Source organism: Drosophila santomea, chromosome 3L (genome assembly GCF_016746245.2).
Source record: "Drosophila santomea strain STO CAGO 1482 chromosome 3L, Prin_Dsan_1.1, whole genome shotgun sequence".
NCBI lineage: Eukaryota > Metazoa > Arthropoda > Insecta > Diptera > Drosophilidae > Drosophila > Drosophila santomea.
In genome coordinates this window covers 13,867,960-13,881,301 of record NC_053018.2, presented here as the reverse complement: position 1 = coordinate 13,881,301, position 13,342 = coordinate 13,867,960, and the positions used below count along the sequence as shown (strand labels likewise).

The 13,342-nt window shown below is 41.4% G+C and overlaps 1 protein-coding gene across 28 annotated transcripts in view; it reads left to right on the top strand.

Moving 5' to 3' along the window:
* The window catches only part of LOC120447893 (CUGBP Elav-like family member 4), a 128,159-nt gene that overhangs the window by 54,379 nt on the left and 60,438 nt on the right, over positions 1-13,342 (top strand). For 14 of the 28 annotated variants that reach the window (XM_039629517.2, XM_039629509.2, XM_039629515.1 and 11 more), the window contains one exon: positions 12,146-12,280. The exons of 12 other annotated variants lie outside the window; for them this stretch is intronic. In XM_039629517.2, the coding sequence (XP_039485451.1) occupies positions 12,146-12,280 (135 nt within the window). Of the gene's footprint in view, positions 1-5,707; positions 6,195-12,145; positions 12,281-13,342 lie in introns of those variants that run through there. 2 more of the 28 variants (XM_039629525.2, XM_039629535.1) reach the window with 2 other exon arrangements.

The window sequence follows — 13,342 nt, the reverse complement described above, 5'->3', positions numbered from 1 at the left end:
CCCCATTACACGTCAAGATGCGACGACGACAAACTTACCCACTTCTGTGTCCTTGCGTTCCCCGTTCCCCATTCCCCGTTCCTCCCCAACTTTATTATTAAATCCGAAAACTTAAATGCCAGCAAGCCGGCAACAGAGCGAGAGGGAGAGAGGGAGTGCTATAGAGTGAGATAGAGACAGAGCTCAGCTCTCCGGAGTGCACTCGTAGCACACAGTGAGTTATTAACACGCCTTGCCACATTTGCTGCCGAGCTAATGTGGCTTGGTTTAGTGGCTGCCCCCGGCCACTGCACCACCCACAAAAGCCACCCACAAGAGCCACCCAAACCTGTCTCCATTTCGGGGCCATGCTCCTGTGCCTGTCATTATGCTAAACTAAACGGCTGGCAGTGCTAGAATTTGCACCCGCAACCAGGTTGCCTCATGCTTCATGCCACCTTCCCACCTGCCACTTGCCACGCCCCCAGCACCCAGCACCCAGCCCACAGTTGCACGTGCTTTTGCCAGGTATAACGGTAACATTTCCGTTGCAGCTTCCGCTGCTGCGAGCGCTTTATAATTATTTCGCCTGGCGGGCCTCCAGTTGATGGCATATGCTGCCTGTTGCCTGGATTGTCAGGACATGTACGTGTTGCACGCTGCAAGTGTGTGAGTTATAAGCTTCATTAAGCATATGTACAGCACGTTGTAAGCTCCCTCTCTCTCTCTCTCTCTCTCTCTCTCTCTATTTGTGGGTGCTGCAATTAAGCATATTTAGCATAAGGATTTGTCATTTACGCTAAGCTCATATCCAGTGGCAGATAGTTTCATGCAAAAATAGATAATTAAATTAGGTCTTTAAAGCGAAAGCACTTGAGATTAACCATATCTACCCATTCAGGCAGCTTAAAGCCACTCTTCCACGCTGACATTTCTATTAAAATCCAGCCGCCCATGGTAGCCTCAAATTGCTTTGACCTTTGAACACCAGATGCGACGACGAGTCCTGCCCCCTGGCTCATAACTCTCCGGCTTGGGGAGCGAAAAAATTCCTACACACGCACATTAAGTCACGTTTTCGCACCATTAACCCATAAAGAACGTAGCCATTCGGAGGAGGAGGAGCAGAATGAGGAGGAGTCGACCGAGAAGACGACCGTGAAGGAGCAGCACAAGATTTACAAATATTGAACTTTTTTTTCTGGTTTTTGCCGCTGCTGGCTTTCAAGTCGTAAAGCAGTCACAAGCATATTTTATAGATTTTAATATGCGCGCTACATAACAAAAACGGCCTGGCATTCCCTGACTTTTAAATTCACGCCGCCAAGGAGGCCCTATTTTCGGGCAGGTTTTCCATTCACCCTTGTCAGACTTCCGCGTTCCGTTTAGTGACTTTTTACCCATCGAGTTGTATGCCCTCTGACAGAGTGTCAACGTACTTGGGGTTTTTTTCGCTTTAGCTTTTTTGGATGGGTGTGTGGAGTGAGAGGAGTGAGGGTGTGTGCCTGGAAAAAATGCCAGCTTGATAAGGGTTTATCAATGCGACACAGTAACTTAGTGATTTACTCGTGTGTGCGTTGAATTTCCCTTTTTTAATTTTGGAAATTGAAAAAGTGACTTTTGCTTTTCTGACTTTATATCCCAAGGACTTGGCGATAAGGTCCCTTTGCCTCTTAAATGTAATTGAAACCAGCTTAGACAGAGATCTAAAAGGCAAAGAACATTTACTTGCATAGTTGCATCAATATGTACCCTTCTTTTATTTGCTCTTCAATTTTTTTTTTTTTGGAGAACAGCAATTTGCTTTAATTGTCATTACCATTGATTGCATTCTCCTACACTGCAAACCAGCAGCTTCCTGCTTCCAACCAACATTTCAATCTGCCAACCCACAAAGTTGCCAAAAATTGTTGTGGTTCTTCCTGCCAGCTTTCCTCCACACACACACACACACACACACACACAGACACACCGAAAATATTGTGGGAAAAAGCGCTTTTCATCTTATGAAATCATTTTTGGCTTCCAAGGATTTCTGGGCAGAGTCACTGTGAGAGATTCAGAAGAGGAAAGATACACCTTGCCTACTGACTGCTATTTAAAATAAATAATACACACACTCTCACACACAGTCAGTCAGTCAGAGTCGCTCGCTCTCACATCGAAAAAGCAAATAAATTGGTTTCGTAACCGCAAAAGCCAAACGAAGAGGGGCAGTCACTTTCTCACATCAATTCAATTCAATCAGACATCAAGCATATACAATTTTCACTCGCAACACAAGAATTATACAATCAATGGCTTGCCAGCGAGCAGACTTTCAACCCAAACTCTGTGGATCACCTTAACCCATCACGAAGCCCATCCTTTAGTCGTCCCTGAATCGGTCCTGAATCCTGGTATCTGGCTGTAGAGGAAATAAAATGCGGCAGGCACGTTGCAACACTATTACTTATTTCACAGACAGGCAGGCGCAGACGACGCAAGGACGACGTCTGACTGAAATGAACTACGTTTGTTTGTGATTGTGCGGCTGTGCGGCTGTGCGGCGCAGGTGGAAGCCAGGTGGCAGGGTGTCCTGTGGCCAGGGCCACGAGGGGTTGGTTGGCAGTCTAAAAATGCAATAATCTTTCAGCGCCGTCGTCGTCAGCGTTTAAACGTGACTTTTAAGCATGATGTTGTAATATTTTAACTTGACTAAGAAACGGTGAAGGGGGAGCAGGTGGAGCATTGGCTCTTCCATTGTGTGCGGCTGCGAAATTGTTACAAATGCCCCCAGCGTGCATTTTATGGCCAGTGCGATAAATAAAATGTTGCAACAAACAGGGCACACACACACACACATGCATACACAGACTCACACACAGGCAGAGGAGGGCCAGGAATATATGTGCAAATAATATGGGAGAGCCTTGGCAGGCCAAGGTACGAATAGTCCTTGCTGCTGCTCCTAGCTGCCAGGCAGTCAGACAAACAATAACATAAATTTCGTTAGCTATTTTATTTTTTACCCCTCTTCGCTATGTGTGTGTGTTTGCTCGAGCCAAGTAATTGTGCAATATGTTTTAGAGGCTGGCAGGAGGGCAGAAGAGCCTTGACCAGGATGCGGAGTTGCTTACTGGTCGCTAAGTAGTTGAAAGTCAGTGGAGATCTGGTGCCGCAAGGACTCGTCCGCCTTTAAAGGCATGCCCGAGCTGGTTAAATGTGCGTTAAATTGCTAAGCGTTTTGCCAACTTTGACGGCCATTACAATTACCGTTGGCTTGCCGTTCGTCTTGGCCAAGCTCTTCATCATCCACTGCTGTTTTGTTTTCCCCCGTCTATGCGTAATTGTAATTGCAAGAGCCCGGCTCTTCGCCGAGCCCCCAAGGCTCTTCGCAACCCTATCTATCTGTCTTGGTCGAAAGCTTAGACAAGTTTGCTGCTAAGCCAACATAAGTCCCGAAAGCATTTCATATACCAAAACGGAAAAGGCAACAAACTGCGGAACTTGTGTTGCTGTATTTGTCCGAGTGATTGTGTAGCTTAGGGTGGACCCATAAAGCGGAAGTACCTAAAAATAGTCGTCACCGTATAAAACTGCTTCTATGACCAATAAATGAAATAAAAATAATAATAGCCAAAAAAGCTAGCACCCTCAGAAATGTTCAAATGAAGATTGTAAATATAATTATATATTTATTTGATTTCAAACACTTACCAAGTGGGTTTCTATATTTACGATTAGGTTATTATTACTATTATTAGATTACTAACAGGGCGTATGAGTAATCTTGCAGTTCAGCGGACAAGGTCCACCCCACTGTAGCTGTGTGTGTGTGTGTGTGAGTGGCTCAGTCCGTTTCTGTTGTTTTCGTTGTGGTGTTTGTCTTAGTTAAATTCCGAAAGGCGTAACGGGCAACGAGCGGGGATCGGGTGCATTGAGTGCGGCTTAAGTGTTCATCGACTCAACCGCAGCAGAAACTCTGCTTCGAACGGAGTTCCTTTTGCGCTCCTTCTCGCATCCTGTACAAGGACTTGCCCACCGCCCCTCTGAGCTGTCAATAGTCTGAGTCTGCAGCAAGTTCAATTAATTGCGCGCAACGAACAAACAAACAAGCCGCAACAACTACAAGGAAAGGCAACCACAAAAATTAAATTAAAGTAGAGCGCACAAACCCCCCTCTATCATTCCATCTCCCTCAAGCAATCTAGCCCTCTCTTTCCTTTCCACCCTTTCGTGTAAATGAGTGATGTGCATGAAGAGCGCTAAAACACTTTTGTTTGCCTGTGTGAGTGGCTGCTATGTGTGTGTGAGTGTGTGTGCTTGGAGCTAGATGAAGACGTATGGTTATTGTGATGACTCTTGGAAAATTGATAAATATTGCAAAACGCACTACCACACTCACACAAACACACACACAAACATGCCGAAGGAGGGGAGGAAAATATAATTTAATTAAATTGTTTTTTGTAAGACATGTTTATTGAACCATTTTCTCTTAAAACTTCCCCAAGCAATTTGATTGACGAACTTGACTCGTTCGTTGCTGCAATGTCCTTTTCCCACTCCCCCATTTGTGCCCCCCTCTCCCTATCACTAGTTGTTGATTTTATTTGTTTATTTGTGGCATCAGCTGCTGTCAAGGTGTTGAAGAGTGTGCTACGCCTGAAGTTTTGCATTGATTTGCTACTCGGAGATTGCTGTTGTTTCAGGAGTTAACTCAGGCAATATATATTCAATTATGGCTGCTTGAGGTGAAACGAGAAGATGATGGAAGGGTTTGTTTTCTCTTATCCCAGACGGGCATCTAGTTATACTGTGCACAATGCTTTTAGTATAGTTTTAGTTACAAAAATACCATGCCAATCAGACCTTTATCGAGTGTTGTGGTAATCCTTTGGCTATAAGCCTTTGTACTTTGCTAGCATCTAGACTAGTTACCTTCACAATTATTACATACCGATATGTAAACACCAATATTTCCGTATCTATACGCATATGCCGTGTGTTGTTGTCGTCTATTTTATAATATTTCCTAAATTCCTTACTATAAGCGAATAATATTGCTCTCAAAAAAGTATTTATTATAAATTCAAACATATCAAACTTTGATGCTCTTAAATATCAGACCTTATGTATCCGTAAATATCCGTACTTTAATAATGTTTAAGCTGAATTTTCATTTTTGTTCTAACCCCCGAATTTGCCACCCCGTGCATATTTATCTTAATTAAATTGTCTATTTATTTTTCCCCGATAAAATTTTATACATCTGTGTTGTTGTTTTTCGATGTTGTGCGTACAGTTTACCACTGAAAATAATGGACACAATTCAGAAAAGACTTAAACGATTATGCTAAATGTTGTGATATATCCACTTTTATTTACGTACCTCTTCAGAACACTTGTCGCAAAAAATAGCAATTTTATACTGTTGTGCCACGTAAAAATTTGTTGTGCATTATTTGCGTGTTGCTCATTTGAAAAGTAGAAATACAAAAAAAAAGTTACAAGAAAAAAAAACACAATCCAATTAATTAACAATGTGCAACAACATTTACAAAGTAAATATTTTACCACAAAATAAAAACATCAAACGCTCAATCAGAAAACTCAAACAACAACAGAGATTATAAAACTTTATTTATTCTTACTTTTCTCTTTCTTTTTTCTGCTCTTCTCTTTTTTTGCATAAACTTTGAAAACATCCAAATCCGAATACCCAAAAATCTCTACACGCATTTAGCTATCGGCCTGAGAAGCATCGAAACGAAGGCGTTCAACTAAAGGCGACGTTCACAATGGAAAACACTTGGAAAATCCATCCGATCCCAATTAGCAAATAACTCGACGATTGCGTAAATGCAAGAGGAGAGAGCCCACAGCAAACGTCCATAAAAAGATAGTTCTAAAACCAATGCTTTTAAGGCATCAAAGTTTGTTAATGTAAACAGTTTCATTAGGCCGTGATAAGTAATCGTAATAAGCCGTGCCTCAATTAGACAGAGCTTTAAGCCCTCTAGTTCAAACCGTAACCAAGTGCTGAACTCTACTCCAATACGACTACAGGAATAGCCACTGAAATTAAAATAAAAGTAGGAAAGTTAAAGTTAATGTTAACTAAAGTTATAAAATCGCCGCAATATTTCGAGCATTAATAAAATCCCGGCAATAAATGAAAGCACGGCACATGAGTTACTAAAGCAAACAACTAAAGTCTAAACCACCACAAAGTAAGCATCAAGTATTTACATAAAGCCTACCCTTAGATATAATATATCTTGTCTATATATGCTTCGTATACGAAATAAAAATCAAATCTGTACAGACATAAACGACAGCCACAAAGAGGACATTTTCCTTTTTCCCTGGCAGGGCTTCTTTTTTTCGCTGCTCACTTTTTTTTTTCTTCTTTGAGCATTTTCACGTGAACAGCGGACACTTTTATGCGTTTGAAATGAAAATGCCATGTGCCATTAACATTATCCCTGACGCGTCACTACTTAAAATAAAAATTTCTATATTTTTTACACATTTATTTATATATAAAAGGAGCGAAGACGAAAGCAAGGAGCACCTTTTGGTCGTCGCTCGTCTTTTATAGCCAATTTCTGGTTACCCACAGTGTGCAGCCAATTTCATGTCAAGCTGCAGCCGCAGCCGCAGCCGCAGCAAAACCAGCGCAAAATGATAATCCCGGGGTCATAAAAAATTTTTACTTTATATTGACTTTTAGTGCGATAGTCAAGCCAGCGGAAAAAAGCGGAGACAAGGTGCACATGAAATGTTAATGGCTTGTCAAGATTGCCTTTCCAAGTGGCGGTCTGGTCTCTGGATGCGGATGCTCAAGATGAAGAAGCTCAAATTTATCACTGCCTGCAAAATGGAATGCAAATGTTTTTTTGCTGTCCCGAATAGAGAAAGGCACGTTTCAAAATCACGGCTAAAATACGGCTGATACTGAAGCTTTTAATAGTTTAAAAGCCCATTTAATTAACACACTCAGTGTAAAAGGGTTGCTTTTAAATTTTAGAGTAAAATCGGCAATGGCATTCTTGCAGTCCTTTCCTCCCTTCACTCAGAAAGTCAGACAAAAGTTTATCCCTTTCAATATTAATTAACACTTCAATACCGCAGCCACGAGGATAAAGTTTCCGCCTTCTTCCTACTTCCGCTCCGCTCCGTCTGTCTTTGACTTTTGGTCTTGGGCCAAACAAAAACTTTTGTGCCTAAAAATGTGACTATGAAAATGTCTGGCACTGCAGCCGCACACAAATTCAAGCTGACACTAATTAACAATTAGGCGCATTTTGGCTTTTTGCCGGCTCTTAGCCATTTCGAATTCCAAGAAACTGAAACAACCCCAAGTTTAGCTGTCAGCGGACTTAACTTTTGAACTACTTACAAGGCTAATAACTAATTTACTTCTAACTTTCGCTAAGGTCTAGAGCCCGCTTTCGTCAGGATTTTGTATAATTTCAACAGTTTGTCCCCAGCCTATAGTCGAGTTTTACGCTTATTACGAAAGAATTTTCAGCTGACAAATAAACTCGAAAAGCTCAAAGTCGCCGGAAGGAGGCCCAAAGGATTCGCGACACAATGGCAACAAAGGCGAAAAGAGCATAGAGCATAGAGCCTTCTGGCAGCTGAGTTATCTCTAGTCATATTTAAACGTCAAGAAACGGGGGGAGACTTTTGACAATTGCCACACAATTGTCGGGGCGAAGACACCAACTGTTTGCCGGCGACGAAGCCGCAGCTGAGGGACTCATAAAGGGAGCATTTAGCTTATTTGCTATATAAATACTGACACCTCGGCAGCAGGGATGACTTTCAGAGTCTGGCATTTCCCGTCTGAGTGCCATAAAACTGGCATGTCGACGGCATCCTGCCGAGCGGCCTGCAGGCACACTTGGCCAGGACGAGACCAGGACAATTGCCGGCGATATTGATGGGGCAGCATAACACATTTGCCACATCTGATCCCAGTGATTGGGGCATCAGCATATGGCGCTCGAATTGATTGTGCGCGGAGTCATTTACATTTTAATCAAAGCTTTTGAAGAGGCCGCTTTTCCCACTCCGCGCATATGCCCATACCCATGCCCATACCCATTAATCTGAAGGATAGTCGGGTACATTTTTACATTAGCCCCGTTACATGTCAAATGAATGTCACTAATTACATATTAATTAGTTTCCTTTTACCAGTCAGTCACTCTCCGGCACTCACACTCCGCATTAAAGGGCACATCATCAATCAAACCGAGTGGAGGGCTGTAATAAAATCTGGAAAAATGCAAATGAAAAACTATTCTAGGCTTAGGCACTAAGTGCTGCTTGCCTTAATCAATGTAAACATATAGTATGTTTCTAATTAAATTTTCATTACAAGCTGCTAGCAAAATCGAGCATATCAACGTGAAGAGCCAGTTGGGCAGCATTAAGTATACGACTTGGTGCCCATTTACCCATTTCCTGCCTAAGTAATTACAATTTCAATAATTTATTGCAAACTAAACGTGGTCAGACGAGAAGATACAAACACATAAATCCCGAATAAAGGGAGTGAAGAGTGAATGGGGGTTGATTTCGTTTTCAATCAGTTTTTGGCAAGCAAATATTATTCCAAGGAGGCACTCGCCTTTCGCAAAGTTTTGTAATTATAACGAGATGCTTGAAAATCCCCACAAAATAATTAATAACTTAAATATATTTACATACCATTTTGAGCTATCTTGAGTAATCAGATTAGAACATTTTGAGATATGAATTGGTCGCATTACGGCAGCATCCTCATTTGCAGAGCTAAGTTGCTTCTGAGAATGTTGGCTAAGCTGTGAAAATTAATGGAGTATTTATTTGTTTGTTTAATGATTTATTAGCTGCACTGGGATAGCAAAGGGTTCACAAGATTGAGCCGAAAGTAATCCCCCATCAAAGTCAGCTATTTGGCAGAGAAATTTCATCTTAATTCGCACACCTGACTCAACAGAGACCTATGCACTTCCCCCTCCTCAGGCAGATGTCTTCAGGTATTCAAATGGCCCACCTGTCCACTCATCTTCACCTGGGAGTAGAGGTAGAACTAATCCTCAGACGCTCATTAGCAGCCATTAAACGTCAATTTACATGTCAATTGGCTACAGTGCCCAGCCATCCAGCCAGTCAGCCATTCAAAGGAAGCCAGTCGGTACAGTGAAAAAACGGCAGAAAGGACAGACGATTGGAAGGGAGTTCAGGGACACATGAGCTTTGAGCTTTGACTTTCGCTTTGTCAGCGACTTTGTGTTTAGTTTTTTCCTTTATTTATCCTCTGGCGCCGCTGTCTCCACAATTTTTTGTATTATTCATAGACGCGACTGGCTTTTTCACCTTTGGCCAGGACTTAAAATACAATTACTTTACCCTGGAGGACGGGAGAAAAAACCCGGAAAGATGCAGCTGGGTACTGGAAAGTGGTTGGTGGATTAAGGATGCAGGATCTGGGTTGGGAAGATAAGCAAAAACATAACGTGCAACAATTAGTGGCCTGTCCTTGTCGTCTTCTGCCGACAGAGCACATGTACAAAAGTTGCCATGTGGTTAGCTAATTTAATTTGGCTTTCTTTTTGCCGCCGCCGCAGCCGCCGCCACCGCTGCCGCACACCCCCCTTTCACTTTGGTTGCGGCATCAAAGACAACGACACGTTAATGACTTCTTTTCGCCGGAGCAGGCATAAAAATAAAATCTAAAAACTGCCACACATGGCTAGCAAAGGAATCAGGAGAAACGAGCACAGAGCACCGAGGACCCGGACCAGGAGCCACTTAACTTGTCTATATGAGCCTAATGGCCTTTAATATTATTTTCACTGCTCTTTCCTTTAGCTCAGAGACCGAAAAAAAAATAAAAAAAAGTAAAAAAGAAAGTAAAAGCAAAGCAAAGCATAGGAGGAGAACAACCAAAAGGGAATCACTGAAAGCCCTGTGTGCATTTTATCCCTGCCGGTCTGTGTCGTTGTGCCCCAGGTAATTGTAGAAAATTGCTGCAACGCCAGGCTAAACATTGTGCAAATCCTTTTGTCCTGCCTGCCCGCCACCCACCACTTCTACTTAGCCCCACCGCCTTCCACATTTTTTTTTTGTTTTTTTTGCCCTTTTTTGGCCGCAACTGTTAACAGCCAGTTGAACTATGCCATTTCATATGTACAACAGCAGGCGCCGCAAAGTATGCTGCACTATTTTTACCTTGTCCTGCCCTCCGTTTCAACGTGCTTTACATTTTTATTAAGCCAACCCTTCTACTGCTTCCAACATCCTTTTGCCCTTCTCACTGCTGATGTTGTTGTTGTTTAGCATGCCAGGGGCGTTGTTTGGCTTATTGCACGTGCTTGGGCCGGCAAGGATGTTAAGGAGCGGGAGGGAGCAGGAAGGAGCAGGAAGGACAGCGCAGGACGAAACGGAACCCAAATGCCATTAGGCTTAACCCGGACACAAGACAATTGCCTGCAGGCCATGTGCATGGGTCCAACGTGTCGTATTAGTTATTTTCTACTTCGATTGCTTTTGCCACTTTAACGCGACAGCAGCTGGGGCGGTTCGGCTCGGCTGTCTGTGGCAAGTGTTTTGCCAATTATGTGACGCTCAATTTTCGATATGATACCGAGTGCAAGTGCGAGTGCCAGTCCTTGGTGTCCTCGGTGTCCTTGGTGTCCTTGTTGTCCTTGGCTGGGCTTTCGGATTGTACGCTTTTTAAAAGGCGAAAAATATGAAAATACGAAATTGAGAGGGTGGACAGTCGTGCGACAGCTGCCGTGTGTGCGACCTTATCCATTTACCAGTAGATATTGATTATATTTTAGAGAATCTCTCGCTGATCACCACCATCTCTATACGCTCACCACCACCACCACCACCACCACTACTAGCCTTATATACCTTATATAGACTCTAAGTACTTTTAAGCCATACATTTCCTCATGCTCGCCCGTAATTTTACCAACTATTTTTTCAAGTAGTGGCTAGCGTGTTCAATTACCTTTCAATGTCTATCCTTAACTCAGTAGCTCTGTGCGTGGCCAGCTTGTAAGTGTGTGCGAGACGGTTTGCTTGTGTGTGCGTGTGTCTGTTAAATATATATATATACATATAAATATACATACTTATATATTACGTATATGAATAGATAATTTTAATTCTCGTAAGAGTTGTAAGCTAAACCAAAAAAAACAAAATGTACGACAATTTTAACTAAATATCACCCATTTTTATCTTCTTTTCTTTCCTTTTTATGTAACACTTGTTCGTGCTCTATATCAAATAAATATGATTGAAACGAAAAAAAAAAAAAATAAATACATCAAAATTGGCAAAATTGGAAAACTGACAATTCTTCTCTTATGATTTTCAAAAACTGATTTCACCTCTTTTGTGGTTCGATTTCTATGATTTTGATTTGATTCCGTTTTTTCCATATCCAAATTTCTTCCTTCTTGATGCAACAATTTTCAACAAAAAATTCGTTCCGCTTATAAATCGAAATTTGTACTCCCTCTTCCCACCCAACAAAAACCAAAAAAAAATACCTAACCACATTAATAAATGTTGTAATTGTATTTGCTCTATTGGTGCTCAAACTATCCACCCAAAACACCAACGATTTCTCCTTAAATAAATGTTGTTGCTTTTACTTTTCTTTGGGTATTTTGCGCCTGTTGAAATTTTGAACAAATTACCAAACAAAAAACAATTACGTAAATGTGCCTGCTGCGTTCGTTACTCGTTACAAAAAAAAATGTTGCGTAATGTGTAACCCTGTTGCATTTACATCTCTTTTTCAACGACACACCTACACATTTTGATCGAGGATATATATTTTTTCCGTATTCATTTTTCGGATTTCAATATGATTTGTTGCGAATTTTCTCTGGCTATGGCTTCTTGATTGAAAATTTATCATTTTCACACACCAAACACTCCAAAAACACCACACACGATCGAACACTGGCGCCCACAAAACAAAATACAATAATACTACAAAAATACAAACACATTGCCACTTGTCCATTTTGCCGTCTCTTTGAGTGCAACAATCAAATTCGTAAATCAATCGTAATCAATCAAAATCAATCGAATCGATCGGATCAATCGAACCACATGACATACGACATATGAAACATGAACAAACCCGAAACCAAAACAGAGCATTTAGATCGCAAGCTGTTCGTTGGCATGCTCAGCAAACAACAGACCGAAGACGATGTTAGACAAATCTTCCATCCCTTCGGCACTATAGAGGAGTGCACCATACTTCGTGGGCCGGACGGTGCTAGCAAAGGTGAGTACCATTCAGACATACTATATACCTTTACCTATACCTATACCTATACGTATATATTACCTATCTGCAGCTATGTCCAATTCGAATTTCCCCACCTAAGATTCTGTTCATATCAAGTATACGTAACGTGTTCGGCTCGCTATCTGTTGTATTTCCCAGTTACATGATTAGTCTTAAGATTCCGTTGATCGTTACTCTTTTGGCATTAGCTTGGTTGTGTTTAGACGTGCTTGAAGTATTTTAGATTAAAGCACGGCCGTTTCGGTGTCGTATAGCGTGTGCCATTCTTAGCAGAGAGTTTTGTGATGGGAAATGATCAAGTTTTCATATATTACTAGAACTCACTACAGCTCCGAAATTCAAAAGTATACTTTGTTGCTGATATCCGTCGAGCAACTTAAAATTTCTATTAATGATTAAGTAGCGGCATTGATTTCTGTGCACTCTATATTATAAATTTACAGGTAAATAATTTTAAGTTTTCCAGTTAGTTGCTTAATACTAAGACTTATTTGATTGTTCCATTTGTAGCAATAAAGAATATTGCTCCGTACTTTTAAACATCTTTATAAATGGTTTTAAGCTGCAGTCTACATTCTTACTGCCAAATTCCCAAAAAAAAAAGGTAGACTGATAAAATTGGCAGACATTACCGATAATGTCCTCTTGAAAATGTGGGCAGCTGTGCAGCGAGCCAAATAATCATCACAAACATAACCATAACAATTACACAACTTTTTGGGGCGATTGGGGGCCTTGAGGTGGCATAAAATAAAAATCGGGTAAACAGTTCAATTAAAGTTGTTTGCTTCTGGCAGTGCTGCTCGTTTCACACGCTGGCCATTTGCATTTGTATGCGGCATTTGCAAGTAAAAATACGCACACACACACACACCCACACAGATATGCAGATGGCAAACAAATGGTGGAATAAAAAAATGAGAGAGATAGAGGCAGTGGGAAGTTTCGTTTGTTTTAATATGCAAGTAACTTTTTTAACAATAACATTCCATTTTATTATGTCAAAAGTTTTGGTTTTACAAATGCACACACACACAA